The following is a 19,309-nucleotide window of genomic DNA, read 5'->3' on the forward strand; positions in this document are numbered from 1 at the left end:
AACATGGGCCTCTGGTGCTGAAAATGCAGGGTGCCAGTGTGTTTGTATGCTGGTGTGCTGTTGAAAGCCGGTTTACTTCCCAGGGCCAGAGTAGGGGCAACACCAGGGCTAGCACGTGTCCACACCTTGTTCTGCTGTCTGAATGTGCCCTCGCTCCCCTTGATGGGAGAAGTGGTAGCAGGGATTATTTATTATTTATGCTGAGTTGAAAGTTCACCTCCATCATCTTCCATGATTTTGATTGGGTTTATGTGGTGACCCTTGGATGTGTGTGTTGGCTGAAAAAGATGTCTGTGGAAGGCCTTTGTGTAGCAGGACAAGGCTGATAAGCGGTCCATCAGATGCTGAAGAGAGAGACCTGTCCCTGTCTGTACAGCTGATGCCCCTGCCATGTTTGTCATTTTTATCTTGGTTTTTACAGACTTCCCACCTGCTTGTTCCTGCTCCTGTTCCATCCCCTACAGGCAGCGGGCACAGAAGTGTGCATAAGCAGGTGTTGCGTTCAGCTTTCTTTACTGCCCAGTCAGTTCCTGGTTATTATTCATGGCATAGTCATGCAGACTGTTAGGCCAACAAAAAGGCAAGAAATAATGCAGAGTGGGAGCAGATGACTGGACGTGGAAAATGTTCAGCTTGGCTTAAGAAGCCCTTCTTCCACCTGTGAAGCTGCTGTCTGTATTGCCTGAAGCAGTAAAGGCTTGGAGTGGGCTCAGCCTTGAAGTCTACTCTTGATGAGATGGATAGTCCTGAATGCAAATTAGTAGCAAAAACCTAGGAGTGATGGGGTCTGCAAAGTACTTGATAAGCTATTAAGAAACACAGGAAAAAAAAAAAAAGACAAAGGAATTTTTAATATAAAATCTTCCCAAGAACATGTACAGGGGTTGATCTTGATTGAAAAATAAAATCAAATACAAGGAGTGCAGGCGAAGCCATTTCTCAGATGCAGCATGCCAAATGGACCTCTTCAAGAAGAGAGTAAACTGATAACTTTCCCTCTGCTCTCAATTCTTTCAAGTTCCTTGAAAGCTTTGCACTAATGCTCAGCATGTCATCAGCAACGAGCTTACCACGTTGAAGCCTCCAGAGTGCTCTCCCTGGCAGTACAAAAGGGAGCAGCTCCACTTGTTTTATTAGGTTTGTGCCCACAAAACCCGCTGGCAGGGGAGATCTGGCCCCTCCTCCTGGCGAGGCAGCAGTGGGCTGGTTGTCTGCTGCCCTGTGCTCACTGAGTGTGCTGCGATTAATTAACCAGTATGGCCTGAGAGCCCTAGGGGGAGCTGCCTGCCTCAGAGCTAACTGGGGACCCTGGTATGTGGACCTGAGGACCAAAGTGAGATGGAGGTCTCAGTGTTGTTGTCTTGAAGGTACAACGCAAGCTGGATCTCTGCATGGGTTTTTCATTTGTAAAGGATCCCAATGAGAGTTAATGACATGCTGCTGCTTTTGTTTGGCAGTCCCCAGACAGGAATGGGCCTTTCAGAGCTTGGAGTATACCAAGGTATCAAGGTAAGCATAGGGGAGGTAAGCATAGGGGATGCCTCTGGTGTTAGACATGACGGAGAATTCTCCTGCCTGAGCATCCTGGAAATGGGTGCAGGAGAAGTTGCCCTCACTTAAATTACCACCTGCTCTGACTCTTCAAGCATCATTTTTTTGCTTCCATTTTAACCTTACAGAGTAGTTTCAGGTTCACTTCTTCTAGTAAATGTTTCCTCTTCCCTAACTTAAATAATCTATCTTCCCAAACCTGACCTGACAGATGTTTCCCCTGCAGTGACCCTGTGCACACAGCACACTTCATGAAACCCTGGCTTCCATGGGGAAATGCAGCACCAGCAGTGACCCTGCTGCTGTCCCAGCTAAAAATAAGCCTGTCCCTCCTGGCAGTGTTGGGGTTTGCTTTTTAGTAGGTAGGCAGTTTTACCCATTGGCTGCAATGTGCTCTTACACCAGGCAGAAGGCACAGCTTCACCTTCAGAGCGTGACAGAGCTGCCTCCCCTCTGGGGACTCACTCCAGGAGGCTGAAGGTGAGAAGATGCTCAGCTGCACTTGGTGCACTTCTGTCAGCCAAATGGCTGCCAGCCTGCTTGTTGCTTGCCTAGATCCTCGCTGCCTCATACACCCCAGTGAGTCACAGCCACCTCTCTTTCCCTCAGCTCTGGCCCTTTCCTTCTGCTTTTCCTACTTAAGTATGTGGAATTATTTATGTTGCTCCAGTCGTTGTCCCAGCTCACACAATCAAAAGTGGTTTGGGTTGGAAGGGACCTTAAAGACCACCTTGCTGTGGGCATGGACACCTCCCGCTAGATCGGGGTGCCTGGCCTTGAACTCCGCCAGGGATGGGGCATCCACATCACACAACAACTCCATGCCTTCTCCAGGCTTCTAACAGCATCCCTCACATATTCAGTCCTCCATTTATCCTGTGTGTTGCTTTCTGTCTGTCTCATGGGCCCATAGGGGCTTGGCTGCTGGGCTGAAGAGAGCATTTGGGCCAGTTAGGACGCAGACACTCAGTTAAGAAGGGCCTTCCCAGCTTTCGCTTGTATGTGCACATTAGTGAGTTTCATGAAAACCGGTAAACAAGTGGTTGGAATGCATTCTGGAGCAGGAGGAAGGTTGCATCCCACCTGGTGAACCTATGGATATTTTGAATATTTACATGCATATCTAATTTTCCTTTGAGCCTTCCAGTACTTCTCTTAATTTATTTATTGAATCCCACAGATTGCACAAATGCTCATGAGAAGTTTCCAGTGCTTGCTACATAAAACACCACTGAGTCAGGGAGCTCTCTGGTGGTACCCTCGGGCTTCTTTTGGCATGGCTGACTGTCCCACTAGCCATCTCTCTAGCCAAAGCTCATTTTCCAAGAGATACTGAGGGAGAGGCATGGGTGCAATGACAGAGCTGAGAAATGTGTTTGGCCATGCAGGTCTCTGGGAACTTCCTCTACTTATTGCTGCAGAAAGCCTGAAGAGGTGGCATGATTTTAATTTCCACATATCTGCATGCCAGCCAATGCTTTCATGTTGATCCTTCATTTGAAGGTACAAAGGAAGGACAATTCCAGTGACTGGAAGCTGCAACTTGATGTTCTTAGATTGAGAGTAGGGTTATGCCCTGTAACGCTGGGTGTGATGAAGCGGTGGAACAGTTTAACAAGTGCTGCCAATCTTGTAGTGTTGAAGTTGAAATGGGTTGCTTCTTGCTTGGCTGGGTATTTGTGGGGTCAGAGGAGAGGGCATGAAATATCCCATGTGCACCTGCATGGACAGTGGAGGACGAAGACAAGAGGCAGAGGAAGGATTACTGAAGAGTGGGGTGTTCTTGGGGTACAGGGGACTCAAATTCATTGGAAAACAATTTTTATTCACTTGTCTGCTCATTTTGCTCTCATGGCAAAATAGATTCATTTCAAGGCTTTGCTTGGCTTTAAGAGTGACTGTCCTTTTTTTTCTGAAGAGGCTGTCATCAGTGCCTGCAGGGACAGCTGGGTTCAGGATGCTGCTGTGGAAATATGATGGGCAGGAGAGGCTTTCTGGCCTGGGGGGTCAAAGGACAGGCTGAGTATGGAGTAAGGGGAAAATGCAGGCTGCTAATTTTTGCCTTAGCTGTTGCTCAAGCCAGTTCTCCACACATACTCCCAGTAAGTGAGGTACCCTGCCATTTTCTTGCCTTAGCCTTGTCTTAGAAGAGATTTGGACTTCAAAGCAACTAGAGCACATCTCAGTTCTAATCTTCTCTCTACAGAAATGGATGGAAGGGTAGCTTCTGCAGTGCCTGAAGTGGGCTCTGAGCTCCTCAGTAAAACTATTGGAGATGTGGGACTGCTAGCATCAATAGCAAAGGCTGTGCTCCTTGGTGGCAAGACTGAGGCCGACCTCTCTGCCTCAGTGGCTTAAATGGCCCATACAGTGGGAGGCTGTGAGTGCTGAACATGCTGTTCAAGCACTAGCACTAAGCCAGCGACTCCCCTCATTGCACTTCTAGGATGAGGCATGTCAGGAAGCTGATCCAAAGTGACACTGAGCAAATGGTGGAGAAGAGACCTTCTTTGCTGAGACTTGGGGTTGTGGAAAGAGGCTTTTCTCCTTCCCTTCTCTCCTTTCAGTGCCTTTGGCTGATGTGGTCATCGCTCGTGACTCAGCTGCTCCTATTGGCAGGACTAGTTGTAGCAAACCCAGGGCCAGCACGGAACACAAGGGGAAGGCAGGAACTGGGGGCTGGTGAGAAGAGGGTTTGGTATGGAGAAAGCAGGAAGGTCCCGCCAGCTGCTGGGTGTAATGTGAGTTACGGAGAGTAAGTAGATTAAGCTTTCCTGTTAGGGGATTATGTTACATGCAGTGATGCCAGAGCTCCTCTGGCTGCTCTTCTTGGACTCGTGGAAACTATGCTGAGTTACACCAGAGAAGAACTGGTCCAAGGACCTTCTATCTCTTCTGTCTTACTGGCCTTCATCTGACTGTGTGCAGATTGGCAGGGCTAGAAAGGCAGTCCTCACATTGCACAAAAGGAGGCTTTTGGGAAGGAAGTTGGCCTAAGTAGTGCTCTGAATACAGTGAAAATGGTACTTCTCCCACTTTGGAGAAAAACAACACTACAATTAGGAAATTCTTCTGATAGACACTGTCATGCATCCAAGTTGCTATGTGTTCTTCGATAGTATTTTAGTTCAGACCTGTTGAGTGCTGGGTATTAGGGTCTCGTCACTAAAGGCATGTTAGAAATGATGAGGGAGGATTATCCTTGTCAGACAAGGTGCTCTGTTGTGTTCCCCAATCATGACATCTTTGTCACCTGACTGCATACATGCAGGAAGCTTTGAGTTTTTTTGAATCTTCAGGAAGAATCAAGCTGTGTACATGGCTGGGCCCTATACCTTTCATAAGTGGGACCTGCCCAGTGCTCTTGTCACAAACTGATGAAAAAAACCTCATGTATTTCTTTGGAGAAAACAGCAGTGGCCTCTTGTAGTAATCTATTTGGGTTTCTGCAGGAATGTTAAATCACATCTAGGTGGCGAGTGAAAAATTAATTAATTCAATGAGGTCAAGGTGTCCAAGTGGGTTTAAAGAGCTGCTCCATTAGACTTAGAACTATCCTGTAAAATCTGGTCATTTGGGGCTCCCTCAGTGAAATTTCTGAGATGTGGCATGCTGAGATCCTGTTTGGGGCAGAGGAGGAAGGTAGTTCTGCTGCAAAAATGGAAGAGGAAATGCAGATGTTTAGAGTGACCAGCTCTAGGCTGCAATTCAGATCATCTACCCTTGACAGAACAGAGTGGGGCAGACAGCCAGGCAGGGCAGACCAGCAGGTGAAATGCCATGCCAACCAAAAGGTGAATAAATCTGTCCAGTCATGCCATAGCAAAGAACAGATCTCCATGCTATAGAGATCAGAAGGGTATGTGCGTTTGTACAGCCCATGAGGAAAAACATCAGAGGGTGAGGGGGAAGGAAATGAAGGTGGGGCAGCGGATAGCCTGGAGACTGCTGCCACTTACTGTAATTGCTGTAACAGCTCAGCTTCCACTGTTGTCCATGTGATCTCTGCAATTACCATATGGTAAATATGACTTGAGTCTCTAGCAAATAACAGAGCTAATATTAAGAGGGAATCTGTAAACAGCTAGTGCATAAATGAACAAAGAGCAATGAACAGCCTGGACTTGAAAAGAATGAATTAATCATGCTAGATGCAAGGTTATGGGTGTTGGTTTTTTTAAGCAGATGCAGAATTAACAGCTAAAAAAAAAAAAGCACTGAAGGATTAAGATGTCCAAGTTGTCAATAAAAGATATGTGGGGATACGTGTCAGTAAAAGCTGAGGGTGCTGTGTGAAATCCTACTTGAGAACTGCATTCAAATGGATGAATTTACAGATTTTGGCACCTTCCGAGTGAAGTGGGAGGTATTTTGAGGATAACCCGTATCAGTGTATTTTTCAAGTCCCCTGCTGCGATCAGATCTGCAGAGGCAGTGAGTGTGTTCCAGTGCATTTCGCTCCTCTCAGCTGGAGACCTGACTTCTGGGTTGAAACTCTGGAAACGTCGCTGCCCTCCTTTGCGTGCCAGGTGGCACAGCAGTCCTCATGCAAGCACTGGGGGTGCAGAAACAGCTGGAGAGACCCTCGAAGATGGACAAGGAAGGCAGCTTGTATGCATTGCTCTAGATTTAGCTTCATAACAGTCCAGCTCCTCTCGAAATCCAGTTGTTTTGGAAACCATCAGATGATCTGCTGCTGGCTTCAGTGGGAGCAGGCGCTCCCTGGTACTAAGCTGCTGCTGTCCATCTCGAAGGAACCGGGAGCAGAACAAGATAAATACAAAAGGGCTGCCTGGGCTAATTTATAAAGATTAAAATAAATTTGTGTGCTGCGGCCAAAGAATAACTGTGGAGGAGAACAGCTATTTACAAGTATTTGAAGCATGTAAATCTCAGGCAGGGAGGAGAATGGTTGAGAGTGCTCCAAGGACAGGGTGATGAGAACTAGCAGCATAAATTTCCTTAATTTCATCCTAAATGTAAGGAAGACGTCTAAAACCTCTGAGATAAATTACATTGTGGCACAGTGTCTATGGGGAGTTGTGGAAGTGCCATCACTTGGGTAATTTAAAACTGGGCTGGACAAAGTGCTGGGAAATAGCGTTCACGAGGGGAACGATGCAGCAGTGGCCCCAGAGGAACGGGCCAGACAACTCTTCTGGTTCTAATTTGACTAATGCTGTGAAATCTGTGCTAATTGGGCTAAGCAGGAGCCTTTCCCATCTATCCCGTTTCTGTGCCTGTTGCACAGAGGAGTGTAAAAGTCTTCATTTTAACATGACAAACGCTGAGCCGCTTGTTCCATGCTGCTGTGCAGATGGCTTCTGAAGCATGGCCTTCTCTCCCTCCCAGCCCCTCGTTGCCTTCTGCCACTTCTCCCACCACTGTGCTTACACTGCTTCTGCCTCCATTCACTTTTTTAAAAGGTATTTTCTTCCTCTCTGAGGCAGGAGCTGAGCCTTTCTGAAAAGAATTGTGGAAGATTCATAACTTCTTTTGTGCATGATGTGGACATTTTGGTTAAAATGTACTTTTGGCTGTGTTCAGACCAAAAATCAGAAATACTCATTTTTCTCTTTCCTCGGGGGAGACACTGAGGAAGGAATGAGGCTGTTTCAGGAGGGTTGGAGTGGTGCATGGACGAGCACCACTGTGGCTGCCCAGTGCCAGCCCCGGGGCTTCCTGCCCTCTGCTGAGTGCTCCAAACCCAGCACATCACCTGGCTTGCTCTGTTTGCTTCAAATGAGTGTTTTCTGCCAGAAAACTTCTTCAGGCATATTTTTCTTAACTAATTCTGCATCTAAAGAGTGAAATATGACAGTAACAGTTTTTCCCCTTCTTCGTTACAAGTTAGCACACCTCTGTGTACAAATAGCTACTGGCTCCGCAGCACGAATGTGCTGTTGACAACAAATCCTAGGGTCTTTAATTGTAGCTACTGCAGACCTGTCACCAGAATGCTAAAGAAATGTCATGAGTTGCCTCTGTCATCCTTCCTGTAGGCTGCTGTGAGCCACCAGGTGATAAGTTGTACTCTGATGGTGGTGCCTGAACCAGCAGTATAATATGTCCATGGAGCAGGAGCAGTAAATAACATGTCATGTGTGCTGCCACAGGCACTACATAAAATGTCTTTTAATGATGAGAAGTTTTCCTCGCACCTCTAGAATCGTTTTTTTTTCCCCTTCACCCTTCCCCAAATGGTCTTTGCTGCTCTTTGTAACCCTGCAAGATGGAGCGGTGAAAACTGCCTTCAGAGCTGTGGCTCCGAAGGAAGCTGTGCTGGCCCTTGCCATAAATAAGGGCTGGGCCAGAAGCATGACCCAGTGAAGTGCTTCCTTCAGTGCCTCCTCACGTGCTTGTGCACGGAGAGTAACCCACAGTGCTGGGTGAGTGGCTGCCTGCCTGGCGGTGCTTGGGCGCCTGGCTCCGGGCTTTGCATCACATGTCTCAGCTGAGCAAGGCAGCCGTAATTTTTCAGCTGGGGTGAGAGTGAGGATGTAAAATGCCCGGCCGGTCAAGTGCAGAGTGTGCGGTATGGGAAGGGGACAATTAAGTATGGGCATCTTTATGGGCTGGCTATTTATGGCTCTGCTTCTCCAGGAGCATCACGGATACTAAAATACAGAAGAAACATCATGGAGCAGTTCCCTAGGGTGAGTTGAGCGTTTGGAGATTGCTCTAGCTGTCCACAGACTTGTGATTCATTTAGGCCATCCTCTGGGATCAGCTAATGTAACTGGATCCTGTCACTGCAGCATTTCTGTAGGGAATTATTAGACTTCAGTTGTGTCAATTAACATCCCTTTAGAATGGAAGAAACCACTCAAATTAGTAGAGACTCCAGCTTGTCCATATTAAAGACTTGCTCCGAGGGCTGGATTTTTTACAGTAGCTATTTGCATGATCTTGAGAGGAGAAAAAAGGCTTTGGACGCATATCGAGGGGTTGTTCTGTAGGCAGCTAATTCCAGTTCCAGGCATGTTTCCTGTGGAACACAAAACAACAAGCAGCTACAGCTCCCTGCCATAACTTTTCTATAGAGCCAAACTCTGGGGATTTGTCATGGCCTAAGCATGACTTATGGTGCTTTTTGCCTCATAAAATATAGGTGGTGCAGTAGCAGGGAGCTGAACTAGCTATTGCTGTACAATATCCAATGTAAAGAAAGCTTGGAGTCGTTGGTTGTGTTCCTATCATATAGGTGCATGCCATCAGTGTGATTGCTTAAGGCCTCACATGTGTTTTGAAATTTGCATTTGTCTGACACAGTGGATGTAATTACACTGCCCTGGCTTTTGGATTGCAGATAAATCTTAATTTACACTTTGGGTCCTGTTGTAGTGATGAGCAAAGGACTAGATGGCACTTGAATAATGATGACTGAAAAATGTACCGTGTTTTGTATTAAATACTTTTTATGGTTTTATTTTGGTGAATGGAGGAGTGTGAATTGGGAACAATACTTATGTGAAAAATTTGTGTTCTTTGGCAGAAAGGCTATAATTTCCTTTTTTGCTGATGCTTATTAAAATCTTATGCTCAGTCAAAAAGCTTTTACGTGCTTTGGAGCTGAGGAACGTGAGGTAATTTTTAATTTTTCTGCCCATCCATGTTATTAAGATGAACCTCATTTCTGTCTCCTCCAACTTAGGAGCGGGTCTGTAAGATAAGATGGATAGCAGTACCGCATCCGCTCTGCTCTGGGGCAGATGCTTGTCAAGCAGACAAAGCCCTTGATCCTGAGATGTCTGTGTCTGGACCTAGAGCATCACCCACGCCTGAGTGGGGCTCAGCCAGCACTCGTATCTGATCTGCAGCGTTTCCTGTCTGGCTGGAGCCAGGGAGAGAGAGGATGCGTGGTCCCAGATGCGCTCAGTGTGCCTCGTATATTTGGGGGTGGGAGGGAGGTGCCAGGCAATCTAATGTTATTTGCAGGTCAATTTCAAAGGCTCTAGTTTTTATGGTAGTTTTAGGGGAGTCTTACCTAAATTAGAATTGAATAGGAACTTAGAGCTTTGCCTTTGATTTTGTATTTACTGAGCAGTGATCTTGGGAATGTGGTATGTGGAGGGTTGCTTGCTGTTGATTTGATTTCTTGTCATGAATGCTTCCTTTCAAAAATATCCTTGCCTAAAGAGTCATGAGAGGAGATGTATACTTAATGCTGAAGTGCAGGGGTTCAATCAATACAGCCTTCCCAGCTCCTTGCTTTGCCATAGGTTTGCAGCAGAAAAACCACCGGTCTTCTGAAACCCAGCCATTATAAAAGATGTTAGGAGCTTGATAGTTGTCCAAAGTCATTTTCTATTGCAGGCTTAATAGTGACAAGCATGGTCCATGCTTCCTTCTGGACTGTCTCCAGAAGTATTTCAAGAACTGATCTTTTTATTTATGGGTTTTATTTATGGATTTACAGATCATGCAGTCGTTGTCAACTCTTGTGGAAGGAGTTTCCCCTGCTAAAATAACTTACGCATCTTCCCAGAGCCGCCTTATTGAACACCAACTCCTTCTGCTGCACTGGTCCTTTCACTGTTCTGTCTCTCTTGGCACTGATGGAATGCTTTCAAAACTTATCCTATCAGATAGGGGACACTTCACTCAGAACTACTGCCCTTATTTGCACGTATTCGAAGCAATAATGATAACAGGGCTGAGATCTGTGGAAGAAAATGATGTTCGATGGCAAAGAGGTAGCAAAAATCAGCAGAATCATGATCTTGATGGTATAAAGCCAAAGATTAGCTGATGCCAACTGACGTTTTGCTGCTGCTGGTGCAGCCTCCCGTTTGCATCCTGCAGGGCCTGGGCCATAGTGCAGCTGGAATTTCATCTCTGCACCAGATGTGGATGGGCTTTGTTGGGCTGGAGCTGGAGGAATGACACCGTGCTGCCCCCTGGGTGACAAGCAGTGTCTCTGGAGTGTGCTGGGAGCCCACCCCAAGGCTCCATCCTCAAAGGGAGTGGCTCTAGTTGCAGCTAGCCCTGATAAGATCAGTGCTGCTGCAGGGCAAGAGATAGGAAGAGCTGTGTTTGTTTCCTTCTGGGAAGGCTACAGCTACAGAGGTCCATGGCTGTGGTGCTGAGACTGGTTGTAGGAAGTGCATGTGGGGCAGACTTGCATCTTTTGTAAGCAGCCTTGCTGACCTGGAGCTACAAAGAGTTTTAACTCTTCCTTCCACTGACCGCTGAATGGTAAAATTGTTTCCTCAATATTTTATTAACAGCTGTTTTAAAATTTAATACTTTTATTCTGCACTTTTGCACCAGTTCCCAAGTGTGGAGAGGAGGAGTGAGAATGCTTTCCTGTGCTTTTCAGATGGGTTAGGTTAACTCTGTTTGTGTTAACGAATGCATATTAAGATCTTACTAGGCAGTTTGTCCATGGGCAAAGTTCCTGTTGGTCTCACTAGGGAGCTTCGTGTCACAAGATCAAGTCATAATTTCAGAAAATGATTGTGACCTCCACTTAACGTTGAAGTGTTTGTCAAGGCAAGTGAAAAGCAGTGAAAAGACATGTTCCCAAATTCTGAGATTTTAGTCTACAACCAATAGCTTGAGTTTGGATGTCCAAAAGCATACACAAAGTCTGCCCTGACAGAGGTTGTTTTTGAAATAATATGCAATTAATTTGAGGAATAATAATATAATTAGCCTATACTTAAAATCAAATATAAAATTAAACAAGGACTGGAAAGCTCCTGGAGTGACTAGCGTGACTGGTGACAGGAACCATCCCAGCATTACGTGGGGTTGACAGACAGTTTCAATGACACAAGGTGGCTGTACCACCTCGTGGTGGTGGCAGCAATTAGTTTCAGTTTAGTCATTGTGCTATTCCTAGACAGGGCTCTAAATTTATGTAATAATTAAACTCTTAAGTCATTTTTGAAACCAAATTTAGGTGCTTGAATCACATAGATGGTTCTGAAATGACTCCTGTCTTTCTGTCAGCCGTTTCTACGTGGCTGATCCTGGAGGACACTGCGCCTACTGGCTGCTGTTCAGTTAACGAGACTCTGGAAGCTGGAATAGTCAAGAGGCTGGTGGATATCTGCCAGCAATTGCAGCATGGAAAGGGATAAGCTGATGTGCCTGGGGTGTACCAGAGCTGTTGTGTGCATGTACCTTGAGCCAGAGGCACCTGGAACTTGTCATCTTGATGGGGATGTGCATGCATCTTCCTTGCAGCTTAGGGCTGGGCTCACTGCTCATAATTTCTCTGTCCCTTTCTAAGGGATTTCCCTGGTTCTGGTAAAATACCCTGTGGAGAGGGAGCAAAAACAAAATGGAAGATGGGAGTGTCAAACTGAACCCAAGTTGTATGTGCTGGGTAGCTCAGTCTTCCCTGCAAGAAAGATGGTGATGAGATAGAGGGGACTGTGCCCCCCAGTCCAGGCTGTGGTTTCCCTAAACCCTGGGGGCTGGGATGAAAAAGGAAGATAAGTAGGCATTTGAAAGAGAAGATAAGTAGACTAATATGGGAGAATGTCTCTTCTGAATTAGTCCAGGTAACATGAAGAAGTGTATTATTTTTTCATATCAAGGGTGTCAGATATGGATTTGTGATCCTGATACTGCATAATCAATTCTTTCCCCTCTGCTGTGCTCTGTCAGGGATGGTTTTGCTCATTTGCAGTTCTTGTTCATGCTTTCCTTCCTGTTTTGCTTGTCTTTATAGATTTTTATCTGAAAGTTGAAAACATTTTTGTTGATACTGGGAAGATTGTGCCCACTTTTGGGAAGATGTGAGCGACACAACATGATGATAAAATAGCCATTTGAGATGGGTTTCTTAATGCTGATAACATTAAAATGTTGCCTGGAATCCATACAGTACAAGGGAGAGACAGGACCTCCACAAGGGTTCAGGGGTCAGTTCATCCCTTTAAACTCTCTCCATCCCAAGGTTAAGCATTTGCTCTAAATTGACTGTTTGGACACCCTCTCTAGAGCATGGAGAGAGATGGTAAAGGACAAAATCCCTTCTGGAGATGTGCATCTTAAATAGTTCTTTTGGATCAAATCATCCCCAGGAAGTGGCTGTCTTTTTCCTCTAGCTACAAAGAGAGCCTAGGCGACTTAATTTAATTTACTGCCCAAGATTTAGATAGTTACAGTAGGGGAAATGAATCCCCATCCTACTGATTTAGCAGTACAAACCTCAATGAATGTTAGTGGGAGTTAAGGCTCTTGAACCTTCCAAGTGCTTCAGATAATGCCATTATTAAGTTTGATGTTTCCTGTGAGATACTTGGCTGTGGCTGGACTCGCAAATGTGGTTTTTCAGCTAAGCCTGAGACCAAATTCTTCCTGGCGTAAAGGGAGAAGAACAGCGTGTGAAGGACTGAAATTCCAGTGTCAGCTGGTGTAAGTCCTGTAGTGATGCAGTCCGTAAGGAACAGTATTGTGCAGTGATACATCAAATCCACATGATACATCAGTCGGCTTCTTTGTTTTTACCAGGTGTTTCAGGTTAGAAATGACATTTGTTTTAGAAGATGTTAGAAAATGCATTAATTTCTTAGGGACACAGAAGGAATATTTGTAGGTACAATTTACTATATCTTAAGGCTCTTTCTAGCAGTAGTGTTTTTGTAGGTTCTCTTGCCCTTTTAAGAGCAGGATTACTAATGTAAAATGTGATCCTCCAGATCACAGTGGCGAAGCTAGTGAGAAATGGTCTTTAGATCCTTGCCAAGCACGGTAGTCTTCTGCCCTATTTTCCTGCTGCCATCTTTACCTCCTGACGTGGGGGCCCTGTGCCTCAGAAACTTAGGAGAGCTCTGGGGCCATTCTGGACATTCTGCAGCCCGTCAGAAGGTTCTGGCTGGGGGGATGTTTGGCCACTAAGGTACTCCATCACTGAATTATGACCTACAAATGGACTTAATTTGGAGATTGCTCACTGGCCTTAAATGATACTCCATTTGTTCCTAGTGATTCCTTGACTTGTCTTATCCCCTTGGAGGTGAGGCAGGGTTGCCTTCAGATTTGGTTTCTTAAGTTGAGCTGAAGCACAGTGTTCTGGGGAACATGGTGGCATCATTAGGGAAGTGACAGCTGAGCTAGCAGTATTCCTATGGCATATGCTGCAGGTCAGTTGTGGGCTGTTGCATAGTTTTCCTCTGAGCTAGTTTTCTAGCGATTCATCTTTATCTGCTGGGCATGTAAATGCTGCCGTTTGTTATGGTCCCTGCTAAATGTCTTCTTCAGAGTGACAGAGAGACAACCGTTGCATCTCTACCAGTACTCTTCTGTGGTGAGATACTGAAGTGCATTTGGGTAAATGTTACATCTTCCTTTTCTCTCATGCTTCCCTCCCCCCTCTCTGTTTTGTTTGTTTCAGGTTCTCGGCCTTTTTGGATCTACACAGTGGAAGTTGCATCTTGTGTATGGCGTGGTTAAGCTTGCAGCCTCTCACCTCGGCCTTCCTCCATTTTGGGCTGGTTACTTTTGTGCTGTTTTTGCATGGTTTGCAGGTGGATGCTGGCCTGACGGGAGACTCAACCAGTTCAGTACAAAACAGCTCGTGTTCAGGATCTTTTGACTGCAAGGAAGGTGTTATCCTGCCAATATGGTACCCAGAAAACCCATCCCTTGGGGACAAAATTGCCCGTGTTATTGTATACTTTGTAGCACTGATCTACATGTTCCTTGGAGTCTCCATCATTGCAGATCGTTTCATGGCATCTATAGAGGTCATTACATCGCAAGAGAAAGAAATCACAATTAAGAAACCCAATGGAGAGACCACAACAACAACCATTCGGATTTGGAATGAAACTGTTTCCAACTTGACCCTCATGGCTCTGGGCTCCTCCGCTCCTGAGATCCTTCTGTCTCTGATAGAAGTGTGTGGGCATGGATTCATAGCTGGAGACCTGGGTCCGTCTACAATTGTTGGCAGTGCTGCCTTCAATATGTTTATCATCATTGCCATCTGTGTCTATGTGATCCCTGATGGGGAAACCAGAAAGATAAAACACCTGAGAGTTTTCTTTGTCACAGCTGCATGGAGCATCTTTGCTTACATCTGGTTGTACATGATCCTTGCTGTCTTCTCTCCAGGTGTAGTCCAGGTCTGGGAAGGTCTGCTCACACTTTTCTTCTTTCCACTTTGTGTTCTTCTGGCGTGGATAGCAGATAGACGCCTGCTTTTCTATAAGTATATGCACAAAAAGTACCGTACTGACAAGCACAGGGGCATTATCATAGAATCAGAAGGTGATCACCCTAAAGGAATTGAGATGGATGGCAAGATGATGAACTCCCACTTTCTGGATGGAAACTTAGTGACTGTGGAGGGGAAAGAGGTAGATGAATCTCGTAAAGAGATGATCCGGATCCTTAAGGATTTGAAGCAAAAACACCCAGAAAAGGATTTGGACCAGCTGGTAGAAATGGCTAACTACTATGCCTTGTCACATCAGCAAAAGAGCAGAGCCTTTTATCGCATTCAGGCTACCAGAATGATGACGGGGGCTGGCAATATCCTGAAGAAGCATGCAGCTGAGCAAGCCAAGAAGAGCACCAGCTTGCATGAGGTGCGTCCAGATGAGCCTGAGGAATTCATCTCCAAAATTTATTTTGACCCATGCTCCTATCAGTGTCTTGAGAACTGTGGTGCCGTTCTCCTGACAGTGGTGCGGAAAGGAGGGGATGTGTCCAAGACCATCTATGTGGACTATAAAACTGAGGATGGCTCTGCCAATGCTGGTGCTGACTATGAGTTCACAGAGGGGACTGTTGTCTTGAAATCAGGGGAGACCCAGAAGGACTTCTCAGTGGGAATCATTGATGATGACATCTTTGAGGAGGATGAACATTTCTTTGTGCGGCTCAGTAACCTCCGTGTAGTGGACAATGAGGAGCCTCCAGAGCTCGGTAACTCCCCATACCCAAAGGCCATACTGGCTTCTCCTTGTGTGGCCACAGTGACTATCTTGGATGATGACCATGCTGGCATCTTCACGTTTGAGTGTGATGTTATACATGTCAGTGAGAGCATTGGTGTGATGGAAGTCAAAGTCCTAAGGACATCAGGTGCTCGGGGTACAGTCATAGTGCCATTTAGGACAGTAGAAGGGACAGCAAAAGGAGGTGGAGAAGACTTTGAAGACACTTATGGGGAGCTGGAGTTCAAGAATGATGAAACTGTGTAAGTACCCTATTCATTCTTGTTCCTCAGTCTAATTTTGGTGTTTAACCCCACATTTTGCCTCCATTACAGGTGAATGCTGACAAGGGACAGGCTCCTTTCTTCAGCTTTCCTTCAGTTTCCCTACTTACCTCTTTCAGGCAAGAACCGACAGCAGGATTTAAGATCTCAAAGTCTTTTGTCCCTTCCCTCTTGGGAATAACAAAGTGAGGCTTAGAAATACTGCAGGGGACAGGAGGAAAATATTTCATTTTCTGAGATCTTGTGCTCAAGCTATGGGTTAATGGTGAGTTAAGGTAGAGAGAGGAGAAAAAGGGGGAGCTTTTAACTGGCTGGGCAAATATGGGAAAGCCTCTTTTTGAAAACCAAACATAGAGGGTAGACAAATTTCTTGATATCCCCAGATGAAAGTTTTACAACAGTTATTTTCTGGCAATCAAGAGCTGCTCAGTAGATATGGGGCTTTATTTTCAAATGAACAACACATCATACCTGTGTCCTTAGGCTGCCCGTGCAACTTGCAGGTCTGTGTGGCAGCTAATTCAAAGCATAGCCACAGCTGCAAGCTGTTCTGCTGGACTTGTGCAATCCTTACAGCATTTATGCCCCCTTCGTCTACCCATATTCCCCATGTCACCTTCTCTATGATCTCCCAATGTCTGTTTTTTTGCTACCTGTGGCTTTTCTCCTTGTAAAATACCATGGCAATTGGCAGTAATGGACTAAAGCACTGCAGCTCACAGCCTGTCCATGTGGCTCTATGACCCAGTGTTTTCATACAGAATTAAGAAAGGAAGCAGAATAGTCTGCACCAGTTCTGTTAATTCAGCTCTTTTATTGCGTACAAAGTAGCTGATACGAAGCTAGGAAGTAATAAAGACCAGAGAGGCGATAATGTCTAATTGCTCTAAGTACCTGCTGTTAACATTAGTGGGGAATGAGAAAAATCCCTTAGCTGAGCAGGGAGAGGGAGGGGGTGTGAACCTAGTGCTAAAACTCCCTAGTGTTAAGTGCCTAGGTTCCTCTTGTTAACACCTAATCACTTGAGCCATCAAAAGAAGAATCGTACCGACTTGCAACTGGCATCAGAGAAAGGAAATCTTTGTACCAAATCTCCCTATACAGTATCCGAAAGGATGTTACTGTATTAAATACCATGGAGCAGGGATGCCCTAATACAGCAGCACCTTCTGCCTTAGCCTGCTAAACTACTTAATCCAGCTAACATACACGGTCCTCATGCTTGATTGTAAGCACATGTTCTTCCATATTAAAGGAACAGAAGTTCCTGGTTGGCTGGATTCAACCACAAGCAGAGAAGGGGGAGGATCAGCTGTCCTCATCTGGCCTTTTTGGGGAGATGGGCCAGGCAGGTTAGTCTCCTAAATTGTCCCTCAAGCTAATTTCTCCAGAGAAAGCAAGGAAGAATTTCAGCTGTTTGAATGCAGTCTTCTGTGAGACTACCTAAAATGTAATATGTACTACCATGCTTCACCCAGACCTTGAAGTAAAAAGTCTTTAAGATCCATCAGTGAGAGGCTATTAAGTTTGGGGTACCAGAGAATAAATAAGCCCATGAGCCATCAGTGCTCCCTTTACCTTCCTGCTGGTAGGAGACTTCTGTTTGTCTTAGAAAAGTCAGAGCGTACCCACATAGTTGCTCCCTTGCGTTAAAACAAATGACATTCGGCAGGACCATGTACGTCCCTGTAGAACAGGCTAATGAAAAGTAAGGTAGTGCAGAAAACAGATACATTCTGGGTGCTTAATTTGTGGCCCGGAGCAGATGCCCCAGAGCACAGATTGGACCTTTGTGTGGTCAAAACAGTGTCCTCACCTAACATAATGTGTCTTTCACTTCTGTGTCAGAAGGCTGCTGGGAACCGTTTCCAGTCCACAGGAGAACCCCCCTGTGCCTTGTGGCACAGGGCCGTGGGGCTAAAGGAGAGAAATTTATTTTGAAGTTAAAATTAGTATAACTGATTAAGTCAAACTAATAAACAAGGAGATGAGTCTTATCAGCCTAACCACATAGGCCAGCAAGCTGCCTTTATTCATTCCCAGATTTCATTTTAACTCTCTAGGTCTTCTGGGAATGGAGTTTTGGTCTGGAAACATGAGAGGGTAGTTTTGGTAATCGCTCCTTGGACTTAAGCACAGTGAACACAAGTCAGGTGCTGTACATTGCCAGTACTTTGCTGATGTGTAGGCAGCTGCAGTACTACTTTTCCAGCGAACACTATCTAGTTTGGCCATCCCTAGTTTCAGAGGACAGGTGAATTAGGTGTTTGGGGCAATTTTCCAGGTCCAGAGGGCAATGTTCAAGTCACTGGTGACGTTATTGTGCAGTGCAAGGCTGCATGAAGACACTGGGTCACCAAACAGCTGGAGTTCTGCCTGGCTGGATGCTTTAGAGCCTGCCTTTTAAATGTCTCCCCTCTGAGGGGAATCTACCATGAAGTGTCCCTGTGTGCTGAAGGGAAACTGGGAGTCCACAACACCCTGGGTAGAAGAGAAGAAAAAGCAGGGAAACAGTGTTGAGTATACAGTGCTAATGACAAGTGGCAAGAAGGCAGTGAAAGATACGTGCTTCCCGCTTCAGCCTGCTGGTCAGACCCTTACTTAGGAAAGGTGAAGCTTTAACCTTGTCCTTTTCCTCATGGAAGTCACTTTTAAAAGCTTTTTGGCTCAAGAAGGAAGCATGTGAATTGGCAGCCTCATGCAAACGTGTAAGACAGCGTTGAGTTTTACTGTGATTATGCATATATGCTACTGCCACAAAGACATGCTCACTGGCATATGTCAGAAGAGGGCAAAAGCTGCAGTTCACACTTAGCTCACTCTCTGATGGGAAATAAGAACCCTCAGATTGCATTCTGCAGTAGCAGGCTATCTGTAAGTAGATTTTAGGTCAGCCTCCTTAAATGTAGCAATGCCTAAATTAATCTGAGGGACACTGGATTACACAGCATCTTTGAGATCAAACTTTTGGAGGACTACCACTTACCAAATCCCCAGGGCCAGTGGTGGTTACAGTGAGCGCTCTCCCTTAAAACGGAACGGAAAAGGGGTCTTCCCTTAAATCTATCATGTAAAGTTAACTATTATCGGACTTGTTCTTAAGAGGCTTTCCCTGAGGTATGTGGGACTGAAAAAGGCTGAGTAGATGTATGAATTACAGATAAGAGGGAATTGGATCCTGCCGCCGACTCTTGCTTTCTGCCTCTGTGATTCTTTCTGGACTAACAAGGTCAAAGTTTCCTTACTTACGTTTGGGTGGGAGCACAAAGAAAGTGGGCAGAGGTGAGGAGACTCAGAACAATGCCATTGTTACTGAAATATGCAGTGTGTGCGTATGAATGTGTATGGATGTTGGATAGCTGTAAAACCATATGATCTTGAATTCTGTCATCTGGTGAGAAGAGAACTGATCAGGTTTCAAACGCTTGATTCTGCTGCTGCTTTTTCATTGCACTCGTAATTTCTGAACTCCTGTTCCAGTGAGGCTCAGATATGACCTGAACAGCTCGAGGAGACTGTTAGTTCTCTTGTTGATTAAAAGGAGGCTCTTGAGGAAGCAAGTCCAAAACTTAG

At 45.6% G+C, this 19,309-nt stretch overlaps 1 protein-coding gene across 4 annotated transcripts in view; it reads left to right on the forward strand.

Moving 5' to 3' along the window:
* Nucleotides 1–19,309, forward strand: part of SLC8A3 (solute carrier family 8 member A3) — a 126,203-nt gene that overhangs the window by 29,956 nt on the left and 76,938 nt on the right. For 3 of the 4 annotated variants that reach the window (XM_021403140.1, XM_021403141.1, XM_021403142.1), the window contains one exon: nucleotides 13,904–15,715. In XM_021403140.1, coding sequence (XP_021258815.1) covers nucleotides 13,950–15,715 — 1,766 coding nt within the window. In that variant the 5' untranslated portion in view covers nucleotides 13,904–13,949. The remainder of the gene's footprint in view (nucleotides 1–13,903; nucleotides 15,716–19,309) is intronic. The other variant, XM_021403143.1, reaches the window with a different exon arrangement.

The sequence above is a fragment of the Numida meleagris genome, chromosome 6 (assembly GCF_002078875.1).
Source record: "Numida meleagris isolate 19003 breed g44 Domestic line chromosome 6, NumMel1.0, whole genome shotgun sequence".
Classification (NCBI taxonomy): domain Eukaryota; kingdom Metazoa; phylum Chordata; class Aves; order Galliformes; family Numididae; genus Numida; species Numida meleagris.